This window comes from Ochotona curzoniae, unplaced genomic scaffold (assembly GCF_017591425.1).
Source record: "Ochotona curzoniae isolate NIBS_2020 unplaced genomic scaffold, NIBS_Ocur_1.0 contig_4064, whole genome shotgun sequence".
Classification (NCBI taxonomy): Eukaryota; Metazoa; Chordata; class Mammalia; order Lagomorpha; family Ochotonidae; genus Ochotona; species Ochotona curzoniae.
The window spans coordinates 1,584,874-1,600,102 of record NW_024466107.1 but is presented as its reverse complement, the minus strand read 5'-3'; the positions used below and the strand labels follow the sequence as shown (position 1 = coordinate 1,600,102).

Genomic DNA, 15,229 nt, shown 5'->3' with positions numbered 1-15,229 from the left:
AGAAATAGAACTGTCAGAACTTGAAGCAGTGTCTGTATGGACTGCTGGTGCTGCAGATAGAGAATTGGCTTGCTGCATGACAGTGCTGGCCCCCATCAATTCTAAATGAAGACTGCTTGGGGCTGGAACCATCAGATGCCCAAGAAACAATTGTTTCCATCTCCTCTTCTTCCCGATAAATACTGCTTCCTAAGGAGCGTCTGAAGGCACCAAGAGTTTCTTCTTGAATAAAAGGAGAGAGAAACGTGGGCAAGTGAGTCCATCCCTTCCCGTCTGCAGATGTTCTCCTGAGACGTGAAGTGTGGCTGCTCTGGGACAAGGAAGAGAAACCGTGGCGACCACGGGAAGGTGACAGGGTAAAAAGCTGGGGATTGTTGCAGGCTTGGAAGCTGCGGCTCGGAGACTAAGCCAGCCTCAGCACCACCTGCCTCAGGATTCCTTATACGAGAGAAGTCTACCTCCAGCTGTTTCAGTCATATGAGCTTTGTTACCTGCAGCCAGAAAAATTTAAATTGAGAAAGATTAGAGTATCTAGGAGGATTTTCTGATGGGTCAGCAACTAGAATGTGCTATTTGGGGGACAGGTGAATAACATCTGCCTGTCTGATCCCTTCGGCTCTCTGGAGATGATGTGCCTGGAAGCTGAGCCGCTTGCTACTTCTTACAACCACTTTCTTGGAGACCCCATTTATGAACTGCCACTCAGGGCGGGTCAGCAATGTGAACTGGCCCTCTAACAGCCGTGGATGTATTTATCGAACATTCCATGGCCCTCTCCAAAGTCTCGGTTCTGTTCTCTTTAAGTAATCATAGGACGAGTGGCAGAATGCATGCAAGGCACTTACCAGCATGGCAGAAAGCTAACGCTCCATAAATAAATGTTACTTATTATTATGTATTATGTCATTGTATTTTTGGATATTGCTCAGGGTGTTAAGGCTCAAAAAGAGATTTGGTTACCGTTCCCCATTTTAGGAGATGTGTGTGTGAATCAGAATCACCTGGGAAACTGAAAAAAAAAAAAAAGTCTGATGAAGCAGGTCCCAGGCAGAACTCCAAATCTGTGATATTTTAAAAGAGGTTTCAGATCATCCTAATGGACACACAGGCTGGAGAACTCCTACAGTGCCTAGGAGGAGAAGTGCAAGGCATTGTGGGAGGAGGGCAGCCAAGCTGAAGCGTGGAGGATGCACAGACTCAGTGCAGCAGGATGCAGAACTGGAAGAACATGTTAAGCAGAAGGACTGGCACGTCTCGGGCCGGAAGGATGTCTTGATGAGCAGGAGTCCCACCACACCTGAGTGGAACCTGGAATCCCAACATGGAAGTCGATGATGTCTTGCTGACGTCATGGCCTTGTGTCTTGGCCAGACATAGATACTTCCCATGCAGTGTCTGCCATCGTTCAGCGGCCGGGAGGCTGGCCAAAGGTGGGCCCTGCCAGCAAGCAAGAGAAGCCTTTCTGCAGACTCTTGCTTGTGCTCATGGAGCATGGACAGTGTCCACAGTGGCAGCAGCTGTGCTTGCACCTCGGAGGGTGATACGCTCTTGTGTTCCGCTCCAGCACAGAGCTTGCTGCCATTCTGCTGTTTGTTCCCAAGTAATGGCAATCCTGTCGGCATGCTCTGCAGAGAAGGTGCTGCTGCTCCAGGGACACACGTAGGCAGGACATGCCTGTCTGGGCCAAGATGTTTTCCTGGCACAGTGGTGCCATACCTACCCCTGCACTTGCCATTTCTTCAGCCGGTAGGTTCAGGCAATGCTGCCAGGCCCCTGAGTGGGCTCTCTGCTGCTCTCCACATGTGCCTAATCTCTGGCCAGGACTGCGAGCTCTTGAGGTGCTAACCCTGGCCCTTACTCTGAGATTTTATTCATAGCTCCATACTCCTGTGCCAGCTCTTGCTTATTCGATTTATTCATTTGCTTAACAAATATGAACACTCTTAAAAAATTTCATGGAAAATGTGTATTAGAAAATGGTTAGGCACAGATCTGAAAAGGCTTTGCAGCCAAGCAAACTTGGCTTGTAATTTTATTTTTTTCCAAACACCTGCTGTTTTGTTGATGGCTACTGCATGACAGACTCTGCTTTTACCAAAAAGGATGCAACTTCTCAGCTCTTCATTGAGCTTAAATTTCGGAAGAGAGAGAAAGAGTAAGCATGAGGTAGGATGGGGGATAGAAACAGTGATATTTGAGGTGTGTAGGGGTATGAATGGAGGTGTTTTAGAAGAGGTAACCTGAATAGATACTTGAATACAGTGAAGAAGCAGAAAATGCAAAATGTTCTTTCAGCATAGGAAGAGAGAGAGAAAGAGAGAGGGAGAGAGAGAGAGAAAGGGAGAGAGAGGGAGAGACAGAGACAGAGAGAAAGGGAGAAAGAGGGAGAGAGAGACAGAGAGAGACAGAGAGGGAGGGAGAGAGAGAAAGAGAGAGAGAGGGAGAGAGAGAGAAAGGGAGAGAGAGACAGAGAGAGACAGAGAGGGAGAGCGGTGTATAGTGGAAAGGGGTGTTTCCTGAATAAGGAGTAATGAGCATAAGATTTCTGAAAGGAGAGCACATGTGGGTGGTTTTAGGAGAGAAAGCGTCTCAGAAGGACTGGAGCAAATGAGCAGAACATCATAGCGAAGAAGACAGGAGGCAGCAATGAGAATGCTCTGAAAGGTGGCGAGCAGCGAGGGCATATTCAATTTGCATTTGAAAGGACAATTCTGGCTGATTTGTGGGGAACAGATCAGAAGATGTAGTCTGGAGCCCAATTGGGAGATGATTTCCTGGAGCTTGGTGCTATGTGTACGCAGAACACAGCAATGGAGACTGGGGAAGGGGTTGGACTCCATGGCAGGATGTGCCTTGATGGTTAAGTGGAGAAGTCAAAACATGTGCCAAGTTTTATGCAGCCTTTAACTGATGATTGAGCTATTTTAGATCTGACTAGGAAATGACAATGAATGGGTTGCATCTGATAAGCAGTAGCAACATGAACATGCTTGGGTTCAGAATGAAGGCTCCACAGAGGTTTACATATGCTGCATTCTCAGAGTGATAGCCGGGAACTGGAATGGCTGTTTCTGGGACGCTGGTGTGGTCAATATGGGCTTGAGGCACCAGTCACTGCCACCACAAAACCTATCTGTTATAGAGGGCCACGAGTCAGTGCGCATGCGTGTGAGGAGCAGGTGCACATATCTAAGAGGAGTTTGAAAACTACGAGGAAAATGGGCGTCATGAAAAAACTGCGTGGATTTCTTTTTTTTTTTTTTTTGGCACCAAAATCAACGTAGTTCACTCCTACTCTCCCATGAACTGCTGGAAGTCTCCTGTTACCTGTGTGACTTTGAAGTGGATGGCATGAAGGGGCCAACAGGGCCAACAGGCCCCTCAGACCACTGGGCAGAAGGGAACCGTCTCCTCCAAGAACAGAGCTCTCCATCAAGCACCCTTGCACGTGGGTCATGGAACTGGGAGCTGACCCAGTGACTTAGAGTCACCTTGCTCTCTCCTCATCTCTTTACAAGCCCCAGGCTACACTAGGTCAGGTAGACAGGAGGTAGGTGAACGTTCAGACCTAGAGGAAGCCTGGACAGTGACGAGAATGGAAGGGGCTCCCCTTCCTGCCAGGCATGTGAAGGGTTAAGTTTCCCAGAGGGGGCAGCAGAAGGTAAAACCCTTCCCAGGATCCTTTACACATGTTTGATTTTGATTTAAGGAGACCAAGGCCTCAGGAAATCTCTTTTTTTTTTTTTCAAGCAATGAATGTGATGCTTGATCTGGCTTGGAAGTGAGTAAGGAATGACTGCGGAACTGGGGAGGTGCGAGGCAGCTGATGTACCCAGGCGGAGGGACAGGACAGGAATCACGGCCTCAGGCCCGAGTCACCGTGGGCGCTCCTCTCTGCATGCTGGAGGCACGATGCCTCCTACATTTTTCTCCAGTGGGTCAGTCAGGGCTCAGCCCTAGCTCAGCCTAGCCCAGGCAGCAAGCTGTGGTCCACGATCTGCAAAACCCATCAGCTGTTGCCACGCTGGGTCTGTACTTTGCAGTATGCAAGAGCGTTTTGTGTGAACCGCTATTAGGGAGTTCACTGGCGGAAGGAGGTCCGTCCTCTTGGTGTCTCTGCAGTGATAAACCCTAACGAAAGAACATGAAAACAAGCCCCTGGATTTCTGGGTGATTTCCCACAAAGGCATTCGCAAACGGCAGCTGGGAAGGTCCGGACAAAGTTTTACTTTTGTGAATGAAATGGAAAAGACAAAACGCTGAGTCCCCTGAGTGGGGAGGGAACACAGCAGCAGGTATGGCAGAAGCAACTTCCTCTAGTGCATTTCCTGCTTGAATTGCGACGCTGTTTCTTCCCTGAATCATTCTCAATCCTGCCTCCTCCTTCCTCCTTCCTCTGCCAGTGCTTGCTGTGCGATTCCGACCTTCCTGTCTTGGGTGTGGAGAGATGTGCTAGTCTCATCCAATCTGTGTTCTGTGTGTTCTGAGTTGTCCTTGGTTAGTCTCGTGAGTCCTAAATACCTTTGAATTGTCTGCAGATCCAGAGGCTCAAGCCATCCCCTTCTTGCTTCTCTGGTCCCTGCCTCTCTGATGCCTCCCTCTTGTCCCTGTGGCCCCAGGGTTCTCTGAGCTTACTGCAAAGGGTCTCTTGGCTGAGTGTCTCGTCTTTGGACAGTGTCTTGTGGCCTATGCTGTCCCACGCAGGTTGCTGACCCTTGGCTCTCAGCTCCAGCACTCCTTTGTGCAAATGCACCTCAGGGTGGTCTGCACAGCTGAACTCCAGAGCACCGATTTCATTTTCGTAGGAACTCAGCCCGTGGAGCTCCACCACATTGTGCCTGGTAGATATTTTTTTTTTCCTCCTTGAGTAGTTGGATGTGGTTGCTACTGAGGTGAGCTCAGGCGGCTGTCTACCGGGCTTCAACACTTAGCACTATCTCTGTTAGGTGGGTGACTGTAGAAAAATTATGCAAACACTCTCTATTTAACCTGCCTTTTCTGTAGAATGGGAAGAATAAATTGCCCATTTCAATGCATGAGAGATATTACTGCCACACATTTATTGGTAGCAAAATCCTCTGGAGCAAGTTCCTGCCCTCAATGTTTCACATAACCTTTCCAAACCGGCGACAATTGTTGCTTAATTTGACCTTTAGAGCTCGCCTTGGAGCATCTTTACACATGCTCTGCCTCCAGCCCTTGCTTAATTCTTCTGGAATTTTAGCATGTACATGTGAGTGTTTGCATCAACCCATCAGGTGAGCTGCATTTGTCTCCTGGAGCTACCCTAACCTCTGCTCTAGCAGCTTTGCTCTGCCTGCATTGGCAAGATACGGATTGTGGTGCTCAGATGACAGCTGGACTGAACTGTGCGAAGGTATTGTTGCAGGCGAATTGCTGGGCTAGCTTTACAGGGAAGTAACACAATCTGAAATCTCCACTCATGAGATGCTCCAACAAGCTTTAGATGGGGGATCCAGTTAGTCATGTAATTTCTATGGAGCAATTGCCATCTACTTCTGGGTGCAAAAAACTAAGCTATGATTATTAAAGCATTTGCTTTAATAGTGGAAAACCATCAAAAAACCAAGGAAGGAAAAAATGTTAAGACTACATTTAGCATTTAGAGCCTGCAAGTTGGAACATGATCTGGGTATCTCTGGCAACTGGAATCACGCACAAGTGAGATTTAAAGTAACATCTGTACACCTGATTCTTTCATTGAGAGAGTGGGGAAGACAACAGTACTTTTTCTGGCTTTCCACTTACCTCTGCAAAGACGAAGGGGGCATCAAACTGGAAGCAGACATGGCCGTGCTTGATGGCTTGAACGGAAGCTGGGCCACAGCGATACATGCCTGCACACACAGAGGAAGGGGGACGTGAGCTTTGTCATCTCCACTTTGTCCGGGTGCTGACAGTGATGGCGAACTTGATTGTTCAGCCCAAATGTTCTCCATGGGTGGGGCTAGATACCAACAAGGAGCATGGGCAAGTGTGTCCTTGTTGGAAACACCTCTTCCATGTAACATTCAGAACCAGGAAAAGAGCAAGGGGTAGCACTGTGCGTCTCTTCCACCAGCCACAAACCGGTATCCCAGTGTGTCTGTGTGAGCTGCTGTCCTTTGCTGTCCCTTGTCCTTTGCTGTCCCTTCTCCAATGGGGATCAGAACTGTTGGGCATTTTCATGTGTCCTGGGAGGTTGTATTATTGTTTGGATTTTTGTGCTTTGTTTCTGGACTTGTCGGACCTATGTCAAGTTAAACTGGAGAATTTGGACGTTGACCACAGATTGGCCAGCACCCAAAATGCTTTCAGCAAGTTGGTTTGCTCACGTTGACATTTTCTTGTAAAATTTTTGGAAATCTAACCACGTGTCCATAGATCAAAAGCGATTAGTTGCCTAAGACTTTCGCCAAAATGTCAGAAAGCATTAAAATCCAGTACATTATAACTCCCACTAAGAATATGTGCTGAACATTAGCGTATTTAGGTGTGTGTGTGTGTGTCAACACGCTTTGGTTACACACGAGGATATAATGTCCCTAGTTCAGTGAATTTTTAAGGTCATGATACGCAAAGAAATGGAGATTCTGTCACTATGCGGTAGAGCAGGTGTAGGAAACTAGAAGTCCAGTACTCACCCCCTTACGTTTTGAGAGAAAAAACACATCATAAAGCTAACTGAAGTTCTGGAGAAAGCAATTTGAGGGCTAATCTGTAATTAGTTTTCGAGTTCTCCGTTTTCTCTATGGGCTCATCGCTGTGCATCAGGAAGCATCAGGGATATTTTATAGTCTAGTAAAAATGCTTACACGGATTTTTTCCCCTCCCATCTTCAAAACTGCTTATCAAAGCAAGAGGGGACAAATTACATACATACAGCTTGATATTCTTTTTTGAAACGTTGTAAAGCAATCAGCATAAAACTGCTGCATTGAGAGAGAAAGCTGTCTGACAGGGAAGGGATTCTGTGTGCGGAGCCACAGCACACACGTGTGTGCTCATGTTTCCCACACACCGAATGCACATGCGAATGTGAAAAGGTAATGAGCAGGGATACGGTTTTCCCACGGATTGGGAATTTTACCATCACTGTTTTCCTGGGGAGTGCTGTCCACAGCCTGCCAGCCTCCAAAGCCGACGGGGAGGTCCGGCCTCGTCATCCACGCTTCGTTCCAGCAGTGGTAATTCCTTAGGAAACATAAGCCCAGATGTATTAAACTTTCTAGCATCTTCAATGCTCCAAGAAATCAACAAGGTGCATGCACACACCCTCATTCTATGTGTATAGCATCTTCAGATTTTGGGGGTGGATTAAGCTCAATTTGAGGGTTCCCAGAGATATCCTGGGAATATGGACTAAAGTCTGCTGGGTAAATCCATTCCTGCTGACACTCCTAGGGGTCTCACATGATTGGATGTTGTGCTTGCTTCACTAAAATCAGTTTAAAAGCTACTCAGAGGTACATAGTCATTGCACTGAACAGTTTTGAGTTTAAACTTTCTTTTCCTTGAAATTTATTTCATTTATTTGAAAGGCAGAGTTGTAGAGACAATGAATGAGAAATAGAGAGATCTTCCTTCTGTTAGCCTGCCCCACCAAATGGATAAAGCAGTTGCAATCAGGCTAGGGTAAGGCCAGGAGCCAGAGCTTCACCCAGGTCTCCTGGCCCAAAGGCTTGGACCATCCTTTGCTGCTGTCCCACGCACAATAGCAGGGGACTGGCTAGGAGGCAGAGCAGCCAGGAACTGACCTGGCGTTCATATGGGAGGCTGCCACCACAGACCAGGTTCAATCTTTATGCCACAGCACTGGCCCTGTCAATCACCCTTTTCTGCTAACTAGAACTAGTCATGTGCTCAAGGAACATGGGGAAACTTTCACTGAAACAAAAATGTTTAACTTTGATTTCTTTTATGTGGTTTTGATTTTTTAAAAAGCACGTTATTCTGGAACAAGTGAGCAATACTTGAAGAAGTTCATGGAAATAGAATGAAAGGGTAAGAGTGTTTTGGTGCAGGCATCAGCTTTGTGGTACAGAGGGTTAAGTTGCTCTTTGTAACACTGGCATCCCACTTGGGTGTTGTGTAGGGTCCTGACCTGCTAATGCATCTGGGAAAGCAGTGGGAAATGGCTTGAGTGCCTGCACCCCTGCACCCACGTGGGAGACATGGGCCAAGTTCTAGGTTACCAGCTTTGCCTTACCCAATCTTCACAGTCATCTGAGGAGGGAGCAAGTGGAGAGGAGAGATTCACCCCCTCACTCTATAACTCTGCCTTTCAAAGAAAGAAAGCTCAGAAAGGATTCTTTTGGTACAAGAGTACTTTGAAATCCAAGCATACCCATGGTCTTCAGAATATTTAAACTTTATATTAGGGCTGTGAATGACTTTCAAATGTTTTGGCACCAAAATAAATGGATATTTATTGATTTGAGAGGAAGAGAAAGGGAAATCGTCTATCCATATACGTACTGTCCAACTCCTGCTCCGGTGAGACCTGGGAACATTGTCTGGGTCTCCCCTGTGGGTTAGAAGAATCTAATTGCTTGAACCATCACCACTGCCTCCCAGGATCTGCCATCAGCAGGAAGGTAGTCAAGGGCTGAATTAGGGAACCGAATGCAGGAGTTGTAGGGGAGACACCAGGCCTAATCATTGGGCTAAATGTCTGTACCACCGCAATGGTCTGAGATGTGCTTGTGCACATTTGTTTTTACGGTTTTAGACCACTGCCGTGAAAGCCACAGGCTTGGTCCTGACTGTAATTCTCCACAATGCGGTGACTTTCTCTCTGGAGCTCAGCGAGGGGAATCGATGCCCAGGGCAAGTGTCTCCTTCCCCTTTATCAAACGTGGCCACCGAAGAGCTAAGGGCTGTGCGACGCTCATCAGGACCTGACCCTTGGAGCAAGAGCAGGGCGTAAAATGCCATGGTGAATTGTGCTATTACATTCTTGGAAAGACCTGACATTGTAGCGGTACAGAATCAAATGAGAGCGCTCACACTACAGAGCGTGTTCCCATAGCAGTGATGATTTAACGATGGGGTGAGGTGGTTATAGCAGCCCTTGTTTATAGCTTTGATTTCAGATCCAAGGACCAGCCACTCTTCTCCTCCAAGTCCTTTGGTGTCAGTAATTTCTGCCAATTCCTGTCTCTCTATCTGAACGCAGTTCAGCTCTGATGGGCTGAACTAAGAGATGTTGATTTAATTGCGCATGCACCGTGTACCAGCACCTTACAGTATTTATTCTTGCCAATAGAGCCTCTCGAGCTAGGAGGAGGGACAAGTACGTGAAACAGTTGTTAATGCATGGCTTTACGATGAGCTTTACATGAGATAATCCAGGTAAAGGATTTAAAAAGAAGCTTAAGTGAAAGAAACCAGACAGAGAAACAGCAATCACACATTCTTCCTCAGGAGCAGACGCTAAAAAGACTCAATCTGAACACGAAATGGTGATTACTAGAGACTGGCCTTTGAGTTGTGGGTAGGGTAGAGGACATTGGCCAGCAGCAACCAAGTCAGAGCCGGACTGAAGGTTAAGTTCCTGCTGTTACACAGTCCGGCGGGGTATGGCTGTGATGACACAGAACCAACAACTAGACCCAACACGTCCTTCGTGCCAGGCCCTGCTCCCCATCTCCAGATGTACATTAACACACCTGATATTCCCAGCATTCTATGAGCGCAGTACTCTTAGAACTACCAGCCCTTTACGAGAGAGAAAGCTGACGCAGAGAGAGATGGAGAAGCTAGTCTGGGCTCACACAGCCCTTTAGCAGTAAAGCTGCCACCAGCTCTGTCCCCAAGTATGAAAGCTACAGGAATGGTAGATCTTCCAATGCCAATTAAGGGTACTTTATTCTTGGGCACTAAGAACCCACGGAGGTAATTCAAGGAGGAGAGATAAATTGCAGGTTGGTATTGTGGCAGGTGGACGGAGACAAGACTGTAGATTGAATTGAGAATGTGCCTGGCCTCCACGCTCCTAACCCCTGCACAGCTGGCATGATGGATTGAAAATGTGGTCACTAAGGAGTGGTTGTTACTTTATCTTGCATGTCTGTGGGACAGCTGGAATGGCTTGGATGAGAAGGAAGAGGGTGTCCCTGGAGTCTCTATGGGTGCTGGGTGAGATGACCTAAGATGCAGGTAGGGAGGGATTGGTGTTATAACTCAGACGGTTAAGCTAATGACTGTGACACCAGCATCCCAGGTCTGGGTGCTGTTTGAGTCTCATATGTCCCACTTTTGATTCAACTCCCTGTTAACGAGTCTGGGAAGATAGCGGGTGAGGGCCCTGCCATGCATCTGGGAAACCCAGAAGGAGTTCCTGGTCCCCAGCTCCAGCTTGGCCCCACTCCGGCTGCAGCACCTGCCTTGCGAGTGAAACAGCAGATGGGAGATTCTTTCTCTCTGTTCCTGTTGCTTGGCCTTACAAACAAACAAATATGAAAATAAAAGTCAGTTGGAAAGTAACCAAGAAAGGAAGAGGCAGATGTAGCTTTTGCTGAAAGTGTCAACCAGGTTGTGAAGGTGGCAACTACAAGGCAGGGCAATGCCAGGAAGGATGCTTAGTAAGTTTCAGTAGGAAAGGCCAGAGCTTGCTCCTGGACCACAGAGTGATGGAGCAGAAGAGGGAACTGAAGCTGTTGGGGTGCTGGAGGGGGGTGAGTTATCTAGGGTTCTGGAGGATCAGCTTCTCAGAGAGAGGTGGGGAGCAGGGTCTGTGGGGGCAGGAGGGGTCTGCAGAGGGAGGTGAAGAGGTGGTGGTCTCTAAGCCGGAGCAGGGGCTCTGTCCTCACCGGCCTTGCCCCAGGCCTGAAGGAGGAGCACTGTGTGATCTAAAGGCGCTCTGCCAGCCTCCCTTGACCAGCAAGGGCTGTCCCATCCCGCAATCCCAGATGGACATCCCCCCACTTCCCTTAAAAGGTGTGCTTGGCAGCCCCGGCTGGCACTGCTGTTCCCTGATGTAGACCAGCAGGCTGCCATCCTCTTTTAAATTCAAATCTCCTTGGCAAGGTCAGCCTGCAACAAGATAAATAAGCTTTGCAGTTCGGATCTCAGGTGAAGACTTGTCTTTGAAGATCATATTTCTTTCCAAATGGCCAGGGTAGGAAAAGGTTTCTTTTCTCCCCGGATGACACCTAATTAGTTACAGGAGAGCCTGCTTCCACCTCACCTCCCACTGAGAAGCCGATCCTTTTTTTTTTTTTTTTTTTGGTGGGGGTCCGGGCTGTTGGGCAAGTGGTGGGAGCTTCAGAAGAGAGTCAGGGAAATGCTAGCAACAGCCCGGGTGGGGCTGGGCAGTGGCTGGACTCCCAGACAGGATGCGCACAGAGGCAGAGGAGGCCACGCCCACAACTTGCTGGGGGGGTCCCGTCCTGTGGGACTCCACCTGCACTGAAACTGCCATCCACGCTGACTTCCTGGGGCCGTGAGTGCTCAAAGATCACATCCCAAGGCCCACCTACGAAAGGGACCGTTACACAACACACAGACGTTTCTGTTTTAAATTTTGTACCTTTATGTAGCCTATAGAGAAGTTCAGTGGAAAGACGAGCATTGGTCTTTGCCCAGCTTTTAAAACAATGCAGTAACAAAGCGGTGGGAAGACAGAGACGTGGAGTTGACTCATTTGCTGGCTTACTCCTCAAACACTTGCAGTGACTGGGCTGGGCAAGCCCAGGACAGGAGTCAGGACTTTATTCAGGTCTCTCATGTGAACGGCAGAAACTGCATGCTACCTTCCATGCGCATTAGCAGAACGCTGGATTGAAAACTCAAAGGCAGGGTGCCGACGCCACGTGCAGCAGGCTAAAATCCCACACGGGCTCCAGCTTGTGTCCTGGCTGCACCACTTCCGCTCCAGCACTCTGCTTATGGCTTGGGAAGGCAGCAGAGGACGGCTCATATCCTCGGGCCCCAGGACCCATGTGGGAGACACTGAGGAAGCCCTGGTTCCTGGCTTCAGATGAACTCATCCCAATGTTGCAGTCATTTGGGAAGTGAGCCAGCAGATGGAAGACTCTCTTTGTTTCTCTTTTTTGTGCAATTCTATCTTTCATGTAAAAATAAATGTGTTTTTAAATATAGAGTCAGAGGCAGATTTCAGCCTGGTTTCTCTAAATATGGGATGTGGGATCCTCAGTGGCAGCTTCCCCCTTACGCTGAACACCCATGTATGCAAATAACAGCCATTTTGGAGTATTTAAGTTTCCATATTAAATTTGAAAAGCTCACTGTAGAACTAGCGGATGCTAGTTTGAAAAAGAAACAAAAAACAAACAAAACCACCGGGACAGATGACAGAGAGCCAGGCCAAATGGCAGGTGGACTGCCCCTGCTGCGGGCAGCTGTCCCAAGGAGGGCTGCAGGAGCGCTGAAGCCAGAAGGGGGCGCTGGGCTTCTCGTTGGGATCATGTCTGTCAACTGACCGGGTCCCTCCACTGCAGGTGAGTGCTTCCTGTTCGCTCCGGGGTGGGAGTGTGGAGGCTTCATGGCTTCAGTTTGAAGCAGTTTCAAGTGCCAGGCAGGATCAGGAGCAGCCTCATTGGCACCGTGTTACTTAGGAGTCATCAGCCAGCCCAGCCAAGGGTACTGCTGCAGGAACCCATGGCCCGCCAAGAGAAAGACAAGAAACGAGGTGTTTATTACTGCTTGACCTAAAAACTTAGGGAATTGGGGGTGCCTAAGATAGGTATCATGAGAGGTACCAGTGTGCGGGGTTGAGGATGGAAGTATCAAGGGCATTTCAGGAGGGATGTTGAAAAAGAGTGGATGGAACCAAATTGGGCTAATCAAGACACAAACTAAATCCACCAACAAAGTGAAGCAACAGAAGATGGAACCAAAAGCCCAGGGAAACAGAGACCAGAAGTGCTCAAAAAGCAGGTACCACCCCTGCCACTCACGCACGCACGTACACACCTGCCACGATCAGTGCTGAGCTCAGCGGGGTTCTGCCTGTCAGATCCATCTTGTAAATGAACCCACCCACCTTCTCCTTTTCTCCCCTCTCTGGCAAGGTAATTGATAGAGTGGTTGAGAATGAAGAAAGGGCTGCAGACTGGGTATATTTGTTTATATAACTCTAATGCATGAAAACATTTCTATAAAAAAATTCTGGTCAAGTTTGTCCCTAATTATGGAAGAATCCAACCAAGAGGCTCAGTACGTATCAAAGTTGTATTTTGCATTATAAAGCCATTTATGCACCGTATTCTGAAGTTGATAGCTCTTATTTTTATAAAGTGTTTCTCAAGGACTTATTAATCATCCAGAGAAATTAAGTTACACTCAGTATAGCTTAGGTGTTACATATTTCATTAGCTTCTAATTATTCCTAGCAACCTTCCAATAGTCTCTACGATTACTCTCTCAGTCAGAATTTATGATCAGTCAGAACTTATATTTTCCTACTGTAGAGAACGCCATAGTGTTTTCTGCTTGGTCTATTAGGCGGTTGCGACTTTCCCATTCTGTCCAGTTTCATGAAAGTTGTTTGCGAAGCCTTCTGACTTGTTACTCCCCTCCCGCTGAGCTTCCTTTTCTTCCCTCTGAACTGATACTTAAGAACATGGGCTCCAGGTACTCTTTTCAGCTTTAAGGAACGGTGCCCATATTTTGTAACATCCTTCACAACACTGAAATAAAATCTGCAGAAGAGCATCAATGCGTTGCCTCATAAGGTGCAGGAGAAGCGTCAGAAGCATAGAGCTATGAGTTACATGACTGCCCCTTTATCAACACGAAGTTATGCATATGACAGTGGTCCCCCAGACTATCGTGGAGCTGAAGGAAATTCACTATTTGCTTCCATCGAGCCATCATCGTGTTGGAACATGATGCATTACTCCCATATTCATGGTGATGCCGATATAAACAAACCTACTGTGTGGCCAGTCACGTCCAAGTAGAGCAATGCAATTATTTACAGTGTGAGCACTTGATAGATACTGGTGCTAACTGGCTGTCATCGCTTCATGCATTTACCACACTATATTCTTTTTCACTTCTTGGAATGCACTTACACTTTCAAGAATGCAAGGACGACATGAAATATTCACAGCAGCATCTCGAATCTTGTGTCTCTGTGAGGTTCATGTGACAATGGAATTGGCCAACAGCGTGGGTCAGGGTATGTTCACCTGATTAAAGAATGCATCACTCCGCATAAAATGATACGTATTTCAACAATACTATATGCAAAGACTATACTAGATATAAAGAAAAAAAATCCCTGTGAGAAAGCCTAAGGGACATGGTGCATTTCACATTTGGAATCAAAAGGGCTGGCCCTGGGAAACACTCCCAGAAATATGGTCCTCCAGAAAGCAGTGAGAGTGCTCGCATAAGTGACCAAAGGCAGCGTTTGCAGAACTTCGTGTATGTGCTGCCGAACCGAGCATCGTTCAGTAGCATCAGAATCCATCACAGCTTGCAGCCTAGAAAGCAGTGAAGAGGAGAAAGTAGGGCTGGAACACCTCAACACTCCCAGCCCTGAAACTGTTGCTGTGGAACCTGTCTGCAGCTCTCGAAAGTTCTATTCTTGTGGCGTGTTTTTATTTGCTCCCATTCAAGGATCACTCTGTGGAAACCGCCCTATCCATAGGACGCTCTTCAAAAACACGGTAACCATCGCTTATCAGCACAGTCAGAAGGGGTGATCTTACTTGATGATAAAAAAAAAAAGCAGAAAAAGTGATATCAGCTGGTAGTGTCAAAACAAGGCAAAAACCTTAGAAAGAAAGAAGGAAAAAAAAAGACCTTGAGTTTGAGACTATGTGTCAGCAATAATCTCAGGCTGTTCTAGAATTGTAATCTGCCTTCCAGAACATTCAAGCCTTCCCCTCAGTGCACACACAGGCACCCGTGTGCGCGCACACACACACACACACACACAGCCCTTTTTGGCCAAAGCTTTGATATTTATTGGCTCAATGTATTATGGAAATTTCTGCCCAATTACTGTTTTACACTAGATTTTCCTGATCATAAATGGCAAGAAATAGAGACTTCACAGAATTGGTCCAGAAAACTCATTTTCTAAACAAGCAGCCGTAAGAACTTCAGCAACAAACACCAACAATGGAAACAGACTCTACGAGGGAATCCGACTTCATGAATTTTTCATATTCTATAATTTGAAATATAAAGCTTTCAACCCAAAACTATAAGACACAAAAACAGACAGAAAGATATAATCTGTAAATAGCAA

At 47.3% G+C, this 15,229-nt stretch overlaps 1 protein-coding gene across 1 annotated transcript in view; it reads right to left on the bottom strand.

Moving 5' to 3' along the window:
- The window catches only part of F13A1 (coagulation factor XIII A chain), a 146,580-nt gene that overhangs the window by 34,630 nt on the left and 96,721 nt on the right, over nt 1-15,229 (bottom strand). Inside the window, exons 9-10 of the mRNA XM_040984026.1 lie at nt 7,091-7,194; nt 5,770-5,858 (exon numbers count right to left, since the gene is read on the bottom strand). Coding sequence (XP_040839960.1) covers nt 5,770-5,858; nt 7,091-7,194 — 193 coding nt within the window. The remainder of the gene's footprint in view (nt 1-5,769; nt 5,859-7,090; nt 7,195-15,229) is intronic.